This window comes from Falco naumanni, chromosome 5, assembly GCF_017639655.2.
Source record: "Falco naumanni isolate bFalNau1 chromosome 5, bFalNau1.pat, whole genome shotgun sequence".
Taxonomy (NCBI): Eukaryota; Metazoa; Chordata; class Aves; order Falconiformes; family Falconidae; genus Falco; species Falco naumanni.
This window is the reverse complement of record NC_054058.1, coordinates 22,962,970-22,980,649: the sequence shown is the minus strand read 5'-3', so window position 1 is coordinate 22,980,649 and position 17,680 is coordinate 22,962,970. Positions and strand designations below refer to the sequence as shown.

Sequence of the window (17,680 nt, the reverse complement as noted above, 5' to 3'; positions counted from 1 at the left end):
TCAACTAAACTATCAAATGTTCTTTAAGTATATTTCACCCTAACAGGAACAAAACCCCCAAAGCTACAAATGGATACAAATTTGGAGAGGATAGGTCTTGTAACACACTTCTGGTGGCTCAAAATACTTCAGAAGGGCATTAACTGCATAGAGTTGTGTTCTAAAACACACCTATGTAAAAACATTACATGGTGGAAGAAGAGCGTTGTTTCCCTTCTTTCAGCATACTAAAAGCAAGTTGTCCCAAAAATCTTAGTTTATAGAGAATATAGGAAAAGTTAATACCCACATGCCGTATCACTCCTTTTTCCAGCAAGCTCTGTTTTTTGGCAGTCATGACAAAGTAGTGTGTATCATCTTTGTAGTAGACAATGTTCTCCAAGTCAATACCTTGTGGCGGAACAAAAGACATGGTAGTGAAGGAACAAGTTACATGTTACATGTGACACAAGAGCTCTATTAGAAGAAAGCAAATTGAAATTACACGGTTAGAAAGCCTTAGAGAGAGAATGCCAAGCAGCTTTCTTCCATGACTTTGAAGAATCTGAATCTTCAACAAAACCACAAAGAGCACATTTCACCTGCATACAGCTACCTCTTTTAAAAAAATACATTTATCATTATTCTAAGGTTTGCATTCAGATGTGGAGTGCAAGAAGCTAAACTCAGCATTCAAACTTTTCCTATTTAGGGCTCAGATTTCCTGAAAACTGTCAGGGAAGTTCTCCACTTCTTAACAAAAATGACGTGCATCTGCATGATACATATCTGCTTTGTACAGCTGTACAGAACAGCTGTAAGAATGAGGAAGTCAGATTTCAGAGACAGCAATGACTGACTTCCTTGCACAAGATGTTCATTTACTCATTAAACATGACACCTGAGTTACAAAGTTGTAGCAACAAAGACAAATAGTTTTAACTGGAAATCTGGTAATTGCTGGCAAACCTGTGGCTTCTCGTAGATCCTGGAAGAACTTCTGGTTGAATATGAAGGCCACACCGCTGATCTCTTCTACTTTGGCTTCAGCTGTGGTGTTACGATTGATGAAGTTTGCTGTGATAGCAATTGCTAGTTTTCCACGGAACTCTTTTCGGCGAAACCCTATGGGAAAGATGAAGTAGTAACACTGAAAAATAGAGCATATCTAAAGAGAAGGCTCAGCACGTTATGGACCGGTGCCCTCACAAAATAAAAACAGTGAATGGATCTGATGAATTACAAACTCCTCCACAGAGGATGCAACAATTGCTTCACCAGAAAAATAGAAGTTTGTTTAGGGAAAAAGCTCCCCTTCTCTTTCTTACCTCTTTTCCAAAAATCGCAACTTGCAACAAAAAAGTTAAGATAGAATTCTCTGCTATACAGAGTAATATTCAACACTTCAATTCCTGTTCCCAAAAGTAAGAGCTATAATAGTACTCAACTGAAGAAAAAATGTAGGAAAAATTATCCAGGTTAAAACATCTAATTCCTTTGCTAGTGGACAGAAGTGGGAAAAGACAACCCATGTGTCTTTGATACAAATGAATTTTTTACATGGACTTTTAATCTCCCTTTCACTAGTCAAATGTCTTTCCAGATTTTGATTGGGATGTTAAAAGCCATTTTTGTTCTAACTAGTTTAAGAATACTTTCTATTTGAAAGCGAATTATGGACACGTTACCTTCTAAGGTGTTCCTCCTGCCATCCCCTCCAATGATTACTTCAAATTCATACTCAGATACCGGATGGGTTTTTGGGTGGACCAATGCACGCCAACCTATTCCTGTTGATAAACTCCAAGTTAATGACAATATAAACAGTGCTCATAACAGAACAAATACATAAAACTACTTCTTACTGTCCATAATCCCTTTGTCACGTAGTTGGTAAAGATACACTGCAGGACAGCTATATTGTTGACAGAGCTATGGCTGACTTGCACAGCCAGTCTGTGTGAATCAGAGGCAGAGACAGCTCTGGTAAAAAAACCCTATTGCCTTTAAGGATCACTACAACCTTTATAGCTTCTCTAGTGCCTATTCAAACTAATAGGATGTCAAAAAACAAGTAAGCCACCATCTCCCATGGCAATCAGAGAACAGGTTTCACAAAGACACAAAAAGCATAAGGATCATTCATTGATACAAATATCCTCAGTGAATGCAAAGAAAGGAGTTGTTTTAAAAAGGTATCTTCTAAGTGTAATAGCTTTAAATATTCTAGGAGCAATTACGATCTACTGTGTTTTGGTCTATTTCTCTGTAGTACTTCAGGTGATTTTGTTTCGTATAGTAACTAATTTGGATTTGTTGCTAGAAAAAATAAATCCTACTAAAAATTCAAGTGAAAGCGTATTAATAATTACTCTTATTAATGGAGCATGAGGAAAGGACTTAAGAGTCATAAACAGGATTATGGAGTAGGAGTCTGTGCATCCTACCATAACTTCCCCTTTCTCTACAACCCATTTCAATGCTACTTGCTTTCATTCTCCTGATCCTCTGGAGGGTAAACAAGCCCCTGAAATTCCACATTGACATGGATCTCTATTCCCAAGATCAAGGCAACCTTCAAAAGGATAAGCTGGAGCTGACGGATACCTGCAAAAAAGCAGATGATAATGAAATAAAAGAAAAAGAAAAGAGCACAAGTGCCAATGCATCTCTGGTATTACTGATAAACTGATTTAAAGGCCAGCGCTACTTTCTTTTTCCCACTGTGTTCCCAGCATTTCATGCAGGCAGCACTGGTGTGTCATATCACAGCATGCCACGAAACTTCTATATAGCTGAAACACCAGCCTTTTCAAAGAATAAAATGTAAGAATGCTTCAGTCCCCAAATCGGCAACAAGGGAAACAACTAGAACATGTACTGCAGGAGTGGGAGGGGAGAGAGCACGAGCGGGACTGCACTTCTGTCACAGATGGCAACTAGCCATTTGATCAGCTTAGCTGTTGATACTGAACTGCACCTTCATCCTAACACCTCTGGGTTAGTGAGGGCATAGTAAGTTCCTCACCACCTCTTTCCTCTTCAGTTAATGTAGGTAGGGGGCATGAAAATAAGTGCAAACTGTTATTAATTTGAAGGAAGATATGCTACTGTCATATTTTAGACACTGAAATGAAAAAATGATCCATCTAAACACTACATTTCAGCTGTGATGAGATACAAAAGAAGACAACATGTATAAAGTACTGAAACAATAAAAATGACAAGGAATTGGAAGGGAAAAAGCATACTGAAAGAATAAAAACGACAAGGCATTGGAAAGGAAAAAGCAATCTGCAAGACTGACGTTCCAAAAAGCATCCAGTTCAACCATTCCTTGCCAAAAAAAAAAAAAAAAAAAAAAAAAAGCAGCAGTTTTTGCTTTGGACAAGAAGCCAATTCTTATCTACTAGTCTGTGCTGCTTTCCGCTTCCAGTGGAGAACACAGACTGGTGGGCAAAACCTGGTTGTGCCATGTTCAGTACATTTTTTGGAAAAAATAAAAAGAAAACCTGAAAAATAATAACTCCTGCTCCACCAAAGCATTCAGCTTTCAAAGGAGACTGATTTCTCAGAATTTGAGAATCATCAAAATTATTCTCAATTTTAATATGTAAACCTCTATTATTCATAGGCTGACAGTATTCTTGAAAATAACTTCATCACTCTTCCAAAAATTAACAAAGCCAAAATTGTTCCTCCTTTTTCTAGATCAACATTCACAAGAATATTCAAAAGATCCAGTAATTTTTCTTTTTTACAAGATGTTTTCAATGCTCAAGAGGAACAGAATAATGTGGCAGCTGCAGGAATGTAACAGCAAAAAACGGAGTATTATCCATCAAATCATAAAATAAAATAAAAGGCTTTGAATCCTAAATGTACTTTTCAGCACAGGAAAAAGATATGCCTTGGAAGGGTATAAAAGATGATAGATATATATTGTATGTGTAATAATCTCATGGCGATGTATGTATTTCACATCAAGGTCTAGGCTGAAATGCATGATGCAAACATAATGCTGAATCATACAATAAAGACTTGAAAGCAGTGACTGGTGTAGGCTGTGTTTTAACGAGCTACCCCGTGCCCTTGCCTACATTTCCCCTGTAAAGAATGAGTGCTGCTGTGTCCAGCAGCGGCTGTACTTACTGATATGGTCTATGGATCCCGCACAGAATTTGCCATAAAACTTTTTGGCGCCAAGACCCCTCAAGTCATGTATGGTGAATGGCCACAAATGCAGCACATTATTGCGGGAAAAGGCATCCCTCTTTTCTATGACCACCACCTTGGCTCCCAGGAATGACAGGTCGATGGCTGTACGAAGGCCACAGGGTCCAGCCCCAATTATCAGACACTGCAAAACAACCAGCACAGAGTAACTTTACAGTCCTAGAAGGAAATAAGATATTTTTACTGCAGTTTCCAAAGCATCCCATGGCTCTTAGGAGTAAGTGCTCTTTGTCTGCAAGATAAGCTGAAATTTCAGATCAGTCTTTCTATTGTTACCTTCCATGTTCTGCAACTGGTAACATTAAAGCAGTAACTGCAACCTGAAAATAAAGCATATCACAGAGCAGTGAAAAGTTTGGAGGAGCAGGCAAGTAAACTGCCTGTTTGCAACCCTTGTTTTAAGATAAGCTACCAAGGTGTACACTCCAAGCTATGTAAGCACCTGGAGAACAGCAGTATTTCTGAAGGCTTCTCCCTCCCCCATTCAATTCAATTCATTGAATTTTTTCTTAAAAGAAAAAAAAAAAAAAAAAAAAAGGTGATGACAAGTTTTCCTCTCATCTTCCAAAGCCTGAGCTGGCCTTTCTTGAGAAAATCTTCAGTAACATTAAAGATTCCTCATCATGACTGAGTAGCATAGCAATAGCTACTGCAGATAAATACATGAGATGCTAGCGTTTTTATAAACATCATCATCTAAAGTAGCACAGACAGTAGTCAAGTCAGAGCATTCTAACATGCCTATGCTGGTGCTTCTACTATTGCAGTAAAGGAAACTTCAGGAAAGTAAACATAATGTAAATACAAACTTTGTGCGACTAGACTATTTTTATCACAGTATGTTTTCTCCGGCCTACCCTTTGTCATATCAAAGGTCTTTCATCTTCTCATATCTTTTTCAACTCTACTCACAAACACTATCAGAGGCTAATAAACAACTTGAGAATGTAAAATACGCGCATACTTAAGTGTTGGAAATACTTTCTGAGAAATAATACAGCAAGACCAGTTCTTTTAAGATTAAAAAGCCAAGATAGCCAGTTGGCATTTCTTACCCACAGAAACTGAAGTCCACAAAGGAAGCTGGCATGAGTTTGTGCCTTCACAGGAATATAGTACATGGTCCGCTCTGTCATATCATTTTTGTACTTTGATTTCTATTGAGTATAAACTAGACCCACAGAATAAAGACTTTGCTACAGTGCTGACTGCTGCTGCCATGTATTTTCCAGCTCCTTACATACCCTTACGGCTGGACAACAAAGCGCTCTGAGAAATTCTTAAGTATGCTAAAACTTAACCAGAACCCAACCTTCTGATAAACAGCATATCCCAAAGCAAAGCTCTCTGTTTGTTGGTCATCCCCTTATGCCAGTTTTTACAGGTTGCCACTTATTCACCAGTTGTTCACTGGAGCATAAACCCTGTAAATAATGTAAAACTGCAAATATAAAGCCTGAACAATGAATACAACAGTACAAGTTACAGCAGTGACGAGGTAACAACTGACATACAAATTTGAAGTAAGACTACTGTGTAAGGTAAGAGGTCACACAACTCTGAGGGCAGAGACCCAAGTCTAGTGGAACAGGAAGAATAACAGCACTGCTTTAGTAGCTTCAGGAACCTGAAGGCATGTGGGTCAAAAGGCAAGCCCAACCACTGAGCTATTAAATTCCTAAACAGACTTCTGTATTGTCCAACTTGTCATTCGCTACAAGCAATAATCAATTAGGCTCTAATATATTCCTCCAGTGTAATACTCTCTTCTTTGCAGGTAAGTATAACTCTCAAACACCACTCACTTTTTCAACTTTCAAGAAAATTTGATGAGCATATCATATTTATCCAGGTAATAATTTTGCCCATATGGCAGCTACAATCTTCAAAGTGACTGGCTTCAATAAGCAACATGACCACACTGAGTTGGGTGACTTATTCTTTGATAACATTCCCCACATTAAAATAGTTATGATGGAGTACACAACAACAAAGGAATTGTACTAAAATCAGACTATTCAAACTCAGGTCTACATAATCAACTTATAAATTAATTGCCTGTAATTTTCTCACAGAAGAAGTGTAAAAATTTTTTTTTTCTCTACAACCTTCCACCCTGCCCTCAAACAAGGATGTGTTTAACAACATCTAGGTTATGTTTAAGACTCTAGATGTTCTGGATGTAAAATATATGACAGTCAAGTAATTCATGGTCAAAAGTTTTTTTGTTATTGTTTTTTACCATCACAAACACATTAAATTATGTTGTTACAGAACACAGTGAGTTTTAAGCAGTTAAAAACAGAAGAAAATTCTGCTCCCTTTTCCACCTCTAACGCTTCTTCCAGTTTCACATCTCTCATGGAAACCTACATCCTGATACTCTCACAGGCAGCAGTAACTACATGAGATGCCAAGTACAGCCAAGAAAATCAAGGCAGCTGTTGTTCCTTATTCCCTTTCCCCTCAATGACTCCAATAACTGCTGCAGCTCCATGCACTGAAGCTGTCTCACCACTCAGAAACACTTCTTGCTCAAGATCTTTCAGAGATTATGCTAAGTTTTCAGTAATACCACTATGATAATGGAATATTAAATGCAAATTGCAATTCTGTATTCTCTGTGTAACGAATGAAGAAAGAGCACCATTTTCAACTATTTACATTTGAACAACCCATCCCATCCAAGTCTCGCGTTCACGAACACTGGTTATCTGAATTCTGGCTAACTTGGATGCTGGCCATGTGATGCACTAACTGCCGAACCCTAGCCATGGCACTTCATCCCTGACCATTTTTTAAATGGGCAAGTAAAAACTATGCTACAGAGGATGAGAACTTCAAAACTTGTATATGTTCAAGTGTATAGAAGCTGAGCTTCCTAAAGAAATGACTGTTCTGATAAAATGGGTAAAACCCTAATCTTTATTTCACATTCTATCATGCCACATGCTCACTTAAATTTCTGTATTTTTTAATCAGTGGTTTGCAAATTACATTAAACACTAAGAATACAAAACTAAGTGAGACGGGAAACATAAAATCAGATATGATTCACTTCTCAAAAGGCTGCTACTTTGAATAGTTACAATTACCTCTTAGGAATTAGATATAAACATTTAATGGCAGATACTGTTAGGATAGGAAACAAGTAATTAACACAAGCATAAAGAAATATTAAAAGAACACATATTTATCATTTATTTACATTAAAAATTTCAACAAAGTTTATATGTAAAGGCATACAAAAAAAATTTATCATCACAGGTATATATATTCTTTAAGACACATGAACAACAACAAAAAAATTAACTAGATTTCACTTCCTTTCAGGTACTAATTTCACTACTCAAAATGGCATGAATCCCAAATCCACAGTCCTAAATGTTTCTGCACTGGGGCAGAGGCAGGGTGCCACCTTTAATTTATTCACCATCCACCTTTTCACTTGTGTTCCTATACAGCATCTCACCAACAGCTTCTTAGCAAGACTGGCAAATTCCTCTCTGTCTTGCCTCCACTCCTCTTCCTCTTTTCCTTTACTCTCTCTCTCCTCCTCGTCACCCACACAGGAGAGAAGCTACAGAATAAATCTTCCCATTCCTCTAACAGAGACCAATTCAGCATTGTCATTGACATGTCCCCTGCAATTATTCCCACCACCACCACCACCACCAGCAAGTTCTGAGGTTTCTCTCTCATCATTAAATGACAAGAGAATCACACATGACCCCATAAGTCTGTTTATCTCACCATTACCTCATCTCCATGATCACTGCATGCCACTTCTACAACCCCTCCCCTGATCTCATTTCTCCATTTCCATCCTACACTCTCTCTGCCTTGGCTTTGGTGCGCAAAATAGGCCAAGCTTTTGGACTAGACAAATTCTCTAGCAATCTCTTTAGTCAAAGATCACTCCCAGTATGCTTTACCTCTTTTACTCAGTTTTCAACTGCACTTTAAGAGATGTTTTATAGACCGCTGGCTACATGTGTTTCTTCAAAGCGTGTCCTTTTCTGATTTATTTTAAGACTCAGTACTCCTCTATGTCTTCAGCTATTCTTTCAGAGCACTAACTGAAGGACTTCCCTCACTTCTCCCACACCTCTCACCACAAACTTCCCACAGGCTTCACCCTTCACCTCTTTACCATCTTCCTCTACAACGTGCCTTTGTATCACCTCATTCACAGTCACTGGCTCAATCAGCTTTTCAGTGCTGCAGATTCACAGAACTTTTCCAGCTCAGAGTTGACTACTTTTTGTCTAAGCTGAAGTCTCTACCTTTCTGACATCTCCTCATGGCTGCCTCGTTTTCAGTTCAAGCCCAACATGATAAAATGGAGCTCCAACACCCTTAACTCACCTCACCACTTCCCTTCTAGGTAAGTGTCACAATCAATTTCCCGAATGTCTTTCATAGCTGGATGTTAATGTCCACTCCTATCTATTTTTTTGTATATCCTCATAATCAAGCAATATCCAAGTCACACACATATTCTTCCATTAAATCTCCTCTTTCATGTTACACCTCTGCTGTCGAAGCAACCTTTCCTTCAAGGTTAACAAATACAGTCTTGCCCACTAAGATATATATTCAGAGCCCAGATGCAAAAATCACTTTTAGTCTGTTACTTCAAATAAATTAAAATACCTCTACACTCTTGCACAGCTTCCTCAATCTCTTTCTCATTAAAATATAAGCTACCTTCTTCATTTCACAGCCTTTAACACCCTATTTCAGCTCTACTCATCACGCTTCATTCAAAATCAGAGCAATTCCTGAATCCATTGAACGCAAAGTGCAGTCAAGTTTTCAGAAAAAAAATTTTGAACTTTGCTCCATGATGTCCATACCGTTTGGAAGGTTTATTCCTAAATATACACAAAAGTCACTATATTTATCTTCCTGTAAGTCCCTCCTTTGTCATGCTGCCTCAAAAAAGTAAACCTCAAAAAAGTGGTTGGACCTTCAGGGTGTTAAGGCTACTGCCCCCTGTGATTACCAACAGTGCCCAACTGTTTTATTGTTTTCCAAGTTAATCTATATGCACCTGTTACCTATCATCTGACATATCAACTATAAGCTTTTTGAGGAAAGTGTTATCTTTACAAGATCTAGTACAAGTGCACCTTGGTCCACTAGTAATTTTTCCAGTGATATTGTAGTAATTAATTATAAATGCCACCATCATATGAAAATGACCACTGGAAAGTGAAACAGAATAAACAATCAAGAAATCAAGAAATACAACTTTCTAATATCTAGTTGGGAATTAAACTTCAGTCCACAGATCTGAAACAACTGACATATTCGGAACAGGATGTATTTCCCCCTTAGTTCTCTACTGAGGAATTAGTCATTAATTCCTCCTATTAAGGTATTTCCTTCTCCCAAAAGGTGAATATTCAAAAGAAGAAACAGCATGTATTGTCCTCAATGAAGGACAGAATCCTATTCTATCATCTTTTGCACTATCTTCCTTTTTTAAAAAAGTAAAAAATGTAAAAAAAGAAAATCCTACCAAGATTAAAGGTTTACCAGCTAAGATTTTCTAAGCCATCTACAGTACTGATGCCACAAAACCACAAAACAGAAACTTGCAGGCTGCTTCTCCTGAATAAATTACAAATATTCTGGTAATTTCCAAGGACTTCCACTTTGTCGCGACGGAGGGAAGACACAGTCACTCAATATGAGTGATCAGCAGACTTCGTTTATTGTCCCTTACAGTCACCTTTTATGCCTTCTTATAATTAGCTCATACATATTACAAAAGTTAAGCTCATTATTGGTTAGTTGCCTAAATACCAAGCCCGCCCCTAGTTTCTCTTCTGTAGTTATCTGTTCCCACCTGCAACATTCTTTTCCCACCGAAATCTTCCTGTTATTGTGTAACAAGGACAGCCAAAGACAGTGTATTTTGCTCTACTTCAGATAAGCTGAGAGCGATGTGCATTTTTGTCCAGCCAGCTGGACTATGTCTATGAGACCTTTTTCAGCTACCCAGTTATCCACACCATTTAGCTTCTGCTATTCAGGCGGGCAGTCAAATTTGGTAGTAGCAAACACAATTACTGATTGAGCATTAAATGCTACCAAATTGAAACTATATATTATAAATAGTATGCCTGAGAACATTCCTGAATCTTCCCTGGGCCTGTATTGACACCAGGCAAACACTGTTCTACATCCAGACATTTTTCTTGTGTATTCTAGAGACAAACTGGGTAATAGGTGTCTTGACCACCATAAATAAATCTCTTACCTTTGTATTGGCGCATGCTTTCCCCTTCTTATAGTCCTTATGGCTGCCTCTTTTATCCAATTTGGCCCATAAGGCTTTGGCTTTCCAGTAATTGAGCTTGGACTTGAGTTTGTGATAGAAAGAACGGTAGTCCTTAGGCTTTAGCTCTAGGTAGTCACAGAGTTCTTGGAAAGCCTTAAGAGTTCCCTTACAGGTTGAAGCCTGGACGAATCTGTCGAAGAGAACATGAGCCTGGTTCACCTTCTCATTCTTACTTTCCTCCATCCTTCACGCTTTGCAGCTGCCCTTGGGGGCAGCTGTTCTCTTCCAGTCTGCCAGACTTCCTGATGTTGCTCTGCTGAGCCACTTTCACCTCTGGCTTACAAGCATTATTAACCTATAAAATAAAAAGAAGAAAAAGTAACTGAGCTTGCTCTTTTTTTTTTTTCTTTCCAGAATTTTGTCTAAGCCTATTGAACTGAGAGCCCAGATTCTCAGTAACTAATAAGGCATCAGTCCTATCTAAGTCAACTGATCAATATCCTGAGTGTTCCCACCCAAGCTGATTGAAGCTGAGCCTTCCAAAGCTCACTGAGCCTCACCGCAGACTGGGACATCTCGCCTCTGTTAAATCACAAAATTCTTTAACCTGAGCCAGTGCCTAGGAAGTTTTATCAAAACTCATTTCACGTGAACAGCAGAGAAGTTAAAGTAAACTGGCAGATATTACATGATGTTTGGAAGAAGGCAGCATTTTAAAACAAAGGATACAGACTTACTAATGTAGCAGTCACTGTGATAACCAGATCACTGTGGTTAACACCACAGCAATAGTTACATGCTTGTCTTAAAAATACTACTACCACAAAGAACTTTAGGAGCTGGTATTCCACCAGTAAAGTAAGTTTTGGTTCCTTCATTCTAAAAGGACATGGGTCTTTGCTCATGATAATAGAGAAGAAAGAGGATGGCATAGCACAAGCCGATACCTCTGTCAGAGTCCTTGCACACACTGCTTTTGTACAGTGACATAACCATCCAGCGATGGCTACTGCAATCCTACAAAGTTAAACCTGCTAATAGCAATCAAATGCTTAAGCGAAGATGTCAAGACTGAAAAAAAAAATGTCTGCCTGTGTTGTATCGAGCAGTATAAGCATTTGCCTTCCTAAAGTATTCTGTGTATGCCTGTAGGTAAGCAAGCAGTGCAAGAGTGACATGTGGCTGACGCACGACCCTCATGAGATTCTCCTAGTAGTTCCTCTATTCTGTGAGTTTTCAACTTCTTTTGACATTCAGGTCCCTACAAGATTTTAGGTGGCAACTGGGGTCCTCAGCAGATTAAATACACTAACAGGACGTCTGCTACTCTTAGTTGCTTTTCTGGGATCCCTCAGAAGCAGCCTGCAAACCTACAGAATGAATTGTTCAGACCATAAATAGGAGATTTTGTTTAAAGAAAAGGTATTTTCTCTCCCTCTCCTTTTTATGTATAATAAATCTCTTTCTTCTTTTATACATAAAACTAAGTACATGTACATAATATACTACTCTCTAAGAAAGAATCCTTCTGTTTGTCTTCAGATAGTAGAGCAGCATGGGAATGTATGTGGGAACTATGGCAGTGAAAGCATTTCTGAGGTGCTTTTTGTCCTTTGTTTTTTTGCAAAGGGTATTCAGGTAAAAAAGGAAGTATGTGAACTTGGATAAAAACTTCTAGATTCTCACCAGCTCTTTTCCTGCTTCCAGCAGACAGGAAGCCAAGTCAAACATTACAGCTCATGTCTCTTCCCCTGCTGTATGACAGCTCTGCAGCAGTTTATTTGGGCACTCCTGCATTTCACCGTAACATGCTATTTATTGCTTACATTTAGAAATAGCAAAGGAGACCTGGAAATCTTCACATACAGCCACAAACTCTTTGTTATTGAAAATAAAAATAGAATTTCCTACAGAAGCAACAGTACAACAATGGGTTATACCGGAGAATGTGATTATGACTTTATTAGGACCGCCGCCTTAGAGGACTCAGTACACATGAAGTTGTTTTTCTAACTGACTGGTAGTGATGCCATGTCCGTTATCATTACTGCTCACTAATCAGGATGGAACTAACTGCTTTCCTTATTAATCTTAACTTTCCTGTTGTGCAGCTGGAAACACCCTGAGGTGCAAGCCTGGAGCTTAACAACTGCACTACTGCAGAGGTCAAAGGTACTGTGCTTTAAGCTTGTATCTCCTCCTCTGCTCTCAAGAAGAATGTGATAAAAGAGCTCCAACATCACCTCTTACACTGAAGCAGTAATTTCAGTGCATCTGTGTAATACAGACACAATAAAATAGCTACAGTCATATGCCTCATCAATCAGCACATTGTTGCAAGTTGAATACTATTTTGTGTTGTTTCCCCCAGCTTTTCACCCTGCTCCACCACCCAAGCACTCACTTTACACCAGCGCCTCAGGTGACTGACACTTCCTCAGAAAAAGCAATTTAGATCATATAACTTCTACTAAGTGGAGTGGCAATTTTAAGTCTGCTAGTCCACAGTCCATTGCTGATATATCCAGGTGTAAGGACAACATGGGTTTTGTTCCTCACCCTTCCTTCTATCGTAGTTTTTCAACAAAGGAGTGAAGCGTCATTGGTTCTGCACTGCTCAGAGAGATCCCAAAGTTAAAATCCAAACTACTTTCATTCTAGGAACTTACTGCTTTGTGTTCAAGGTTTGCGAAGCCAGGAGACAAACCAAGCAGTTCATTTTATGCAGCACAACCCAAGTGACCCATTATAGAGCAGTTCTGCCGACATCCCATTTCATGCAGGCTGTGAAATCAGTTATGCCCACAGGTCAAATACTGAGGCTTCCGTCACCTCGATAAGTCACTCCCCAGAGCTCTGCATTCTTGATGCAAACCGAAAGTCCTTGGAACCCATGAGGAACACATCAGAGAACATGGAAATTACACGAGGAAAGCAAAGGCAGGCAAGAATTATTTGCCAGGTTTCCCGAGTATTTGCATGCCTTGTCGGCTATTCTGCAAGTCTGCAGTATCCTGTATGTTTTGTCTCGAGGCAGCTGATTGCTGACTCAGAAGCTCTGTAAATTCCTTGGCTGGAGTGTTCGAGAGAAAGACAAAGGCCGTGAAAAAACGCATGCAAGAAGAGTGTTTGTGTTGCTATTTACAATAATAGCATGAGGTTGTCACTGACTCATGACTGCAAGTATGCTCAGGATCTCCAGCATTTGCCCCGACAAAAGAAACCTATGAAACACAGAGACACTGGCAATGAGTAATTCCAGGTGGTGGTTCCTTCCCACAGTCACCACAGATGCAGGAATATGAATATTTGACCAAATGCATATGTGAAAGTCCAGTGCCCTACTTCTGGCAAATGCAAAAGAGAGGAAGAGACTTTGCAGATTATATATATATATATAATGGATTTCGTCATACAAATTCAAGCTCCTGCAGAAAGTGTTGCAAATGCAGGGCTCCTAGATTCCAGGCAAATAAATCCCCATTATAGGAGTCATCCCCACTATGTTTCCCATCCTTATTTTGTTGAAAGTGCTCACTCAACTAATGACTTGAGCCTGGAAAAGTAAGATATTATGGGAATGCATTTTCCACTTGAAAAAAATGGAGAAGGATGCTGGAAATTACTGAGTTAATTCCATCTAAATTTGCAGCTCGTTCTGCCTAGCTTAAAACAGCATTTTGAGTGAATAAAACATTTGCCAAAGTAACTGCCTGTCTCCACTTCAGCATGCTGAGTCTCTCTGAGCACAATGTAAATGCTTTCTTACATTTTAATTATTTCACAGCCAGGCAAACACCACAGATGCACCCTCGACAGACAAATCTCTTGAGAAGTCAGAGATCAACAAACTGCAGTAGTATCATGAGGAATCTGAAAGCAAGCTTGTCCATCAATCATAAAACTCCTGATAGCTCCAACAGCCCCATTTCCACTGATTTCATCCTTTCCTTAAGAGTTCTAGTTCCCCAGCAACATTCCCCCTATGTCCTTGTCTCCCTTTCATGGCCCCTCCGCTTCTGCCTAAGCGAGACTCAGTCACACGGTCTGGAAACTCTGAGATTCCTGCCGTACCTAGGCAGCCAGTACACACTTGTAACTTGGCTAACAAAAGCCTAAGCACAGATTATTGTTAAGCTTATGCTGCAGACAGTGGGGACACCTATTTTTGTCTCTCTCCTCCACCCAGCCTCCAGTTTTCTTGTAAGAAACCAATTACCTTTGGGACTTTTATTCTCCATCAAATCTGGATGAAATTGTTCAAAAGTTACTAAGGATGAACTGAAAAGCAGATGGACAAACAGCTCAATCTCATAAGCCTCCCTTCTTCAGTAAACCACACTAAAAAAAGTCTTTATTCCAACAAATGAAAAAGCTCTGTTTTCATTTCCAGGATTTGATTTATTTTACTTTTAGCTAAAACTAAACAATGGACTTTGCTACAATACGTTCACGACTTTCTAAGTGATCACAGGTATCAAAAAGTGCAGCTATTGGGCAGTGGTAAGACTGAAACAGGTGGCAAAAAAGAGGACAATTTTAACAAGAAAAGCTAAAGCAATTATTTTAGCTCTGTATTATACAAAGAATGGGAAAACAGGAGGACAAAGGCGTGGTTGCCATTGTTTGCAGCTTCCCTTTTATACCAGATGGAATAAAGGAATGTCAGCACTGTCCACAGTATGTTTTAAGATGGTATTTAGATCTGCTCCCATTCATGAAATTCAAAACTGAAGCAAATACGCTGCAAAAAAGATGTTTATGTTTTAATACACTTATTAATCCTGATTTGGGGGGCTTCTGCCCACCATATGGGAGTGAGTCTTTTTGGTCTCCACCTCTTCCCTGTCTACCCTCTCTCCCAAGCTAGGACCAAAGTGGGAGAATGAGAGACCAAATACGAACTTGGCTGCAAATACAAGAACTCATTCTTAAAGAGAAGATCAAAGCACATACACAAACAGTTCATAGAATTCTCACGTCAAGAAAAACTCAGTCCAGTAACGATTTGAAAAGAAATGCAAATTATATCCAAGAACATGGAAACACAAATACAGAAGCTGTTACAGATAATATGTTGGTTCCAAATTTCTGTCAAGGTACTAAAGAAAAATGTTTAGTTGTTTATTACTAACCATTACTCAAGTGCCACAACATGAGTACTGAAAACATTACATCTATAAAATAAAACCTTTTATCTATATGAATTCAACAAACACTATTCTGTGGCACTGTCATACGTAACACTGATCACAGAAGAGTCCCTGCACTGAATGAACACCAACATAAATAAAAGAGACCAAGAAACACATTATTTTTTCTTTGGAATAAAAATTATACCAAGGAAGAAGTAGCTGCCCCCTTATAAGATAATAAGAGAACAGCAGGCCACCTGGATAGCTGTCATATTGCAAGACAAGCTTCAAGAACTACTGGTTTAAATACCTGACAGCCATATATTAGGCAGATCCCTCATGGTACAAGCCTTTGCATTGGGTGACCAGCAACCAATTCAGTGATCCCTTCCCACCTAGCAACAACTCACCAGCTGTGTATTTGGGAAGCTGGGGTCATTCTTTACATCTTGGAACTGTCACCATACTATAAACAACCACACAGTACTCTACATGCACAGCAAAAACACCCCTGTATTTCTCAAAGAAGTAAAGATGCTTTTATTCCAATGGTAAAAAGTACTACATCTCACTAGAATCAAAACTCTCATAACAAACTTCTTGGAGCATGGCCATTAACGCAAAAAGTCAAACGAGCAACACTTCCCTTTATAGGCCTCCCAAAACCCAATGCCATACAACAGCAAAAGCTCCATTTGTTATCTGGGTGGTAAAATCCATGCATCTCCCACAAATGCTTCCAAGAAAACACAAGTCACCAAACCACAAATCTGGCTGTTTCAATACAGGGAGCCATTAGTTTACAAGCTTCTCCCATAAAGACCATAGCCCACGCCTGTAGGCAGTCAGAACATGGGTATTTTTCTCATGAGCAACATATATCCCACTTCTAAGGTAAGCGTACAATCACTTCACACTAGGTGGAGGTGACCTCACTGCCAGGCTGAAGCACATGGAGGCTTCTCATTCCACCACTTAACAGGGCAAGAAGGTTGAATGCCAACACTGTCTGAAGTGCTTTGAAGCTGCTCCTGATATTACATTTCAACATAGAAACACATCTTAAAAGTTAGTTCCCACCCAGTTTTACAAGCTGAACTTCCCTAAACACTATCCAATAACCTGAGGAAAGCTCACATGCAGAGGGGAAAAAAAAGAAAAAAGAAAAGGAAAAAAAAAAAAGGCCTGTAAGAAATTACTGGAATGAGTGTTTCACAAAACTGTATTTCTGACTTCAAATGGGGATAAAACAAATCAGCTGCCTTAGCACAGTAAGACATACCAGCTTTTGACATCATACAGGACATGGATTGATTCATCTTTCTGAGCAACATGCTATGCCACAAGAAAAGGAGCTTTCAGAAAAGCTTTACTGAACCTAAGAGAACAAGAACATTGTTCTGACTCAATTAGAAATTTTGAGCAGAACAAAGACTGGAGGCTACAAACACACTCTAACAACCTCTGCAGCCCAGTGAGCCAAGTCCTCTGAGGCCCTCAGGTTCTGCCAGCACACTGATCACCCCAAGCCATTCCACAACACAGTGAGAAAACAAACAAGAGCCTATATTTATGTGTAAAAAAAAAAAATAATAAAAATATCTCACAAAAGAAATTCTCTAATGAAACTTAAATGAACACATTTTTTAAAATTTAGATTAGTGAAGGCTTCTATCTGTCAGAACCTGGTACCAAAACACAGACTGCAGCAATCACAAAAGTTAGTACAGGAAAGCAAATCAACAGGGACAAAGACACAGACACAACCGTATGATCTGCAAGTGACAAAAGGAAAAAAATTACCATTCTTCAAAGAACACAAAAAGGTTCATGAGATCTGAGAAGTGTAATGGTCTAGCATCTAAAGCAGTATGTGCAGTATGTGCTTGCCTACTATTATATCCACTTATGTGCTACAGTTCTCCCTTATATTATGTAATTCTGCTTTACCCAGGTCAAAGATTACTAGTCACACAGAATCACACGATCCAAACTAGGCTGAGCTTACCAAAGCCACCTTCATTTGGGTCATCAAAAG

At 39.0% G+C, this 17,680-nt stretch overlaps 1 protein-coding gene across 18 annotated transcripts in view; it reads right to left on the bottom strand.

Moving 5' to 3' along the window:
* MICAL3 (microtubule associated monooxygenase, calponin and LIM domain containing 3) overlaps nt 1–17,680 on the bottom strand; it is a 161,994-nt gene that overhangs the window by 99,218 nt on the left and 45,096 nt on the right. For all 18 annotated transcript variants that reach the window (XM_040593961.1, XM_040593978.1, XM_040593960.1 and 15 more), the window contains 6 exons: nt 10,487–10,862; nt 4,132–4,339; nt 2,470–2,586; nt 1,668–1,769; nt 949–1,104; nt 290–390 (listed from right to left, as the gene is read on the bottom strand). In XM_040593961.1, coding sequence (XP_040449895.1) covers nt 290–390; nt 949–1,104; nt 1,668–1,769; nt 2,470–2,586; nt 4,132–4,339; nt 10,487–10,750 — 948 coding nt within the window. In that variant the 5' untranslated portion in view covers nt 10,751–10,862. The remainder of the gene's footprint in view (nt 1–289; nt 391–948; nt 1,105–1,667; nt 1,770–2,469; nt 2,587–4,131; nt 4,340–10,486; nt 10,863–17,680) is intronic.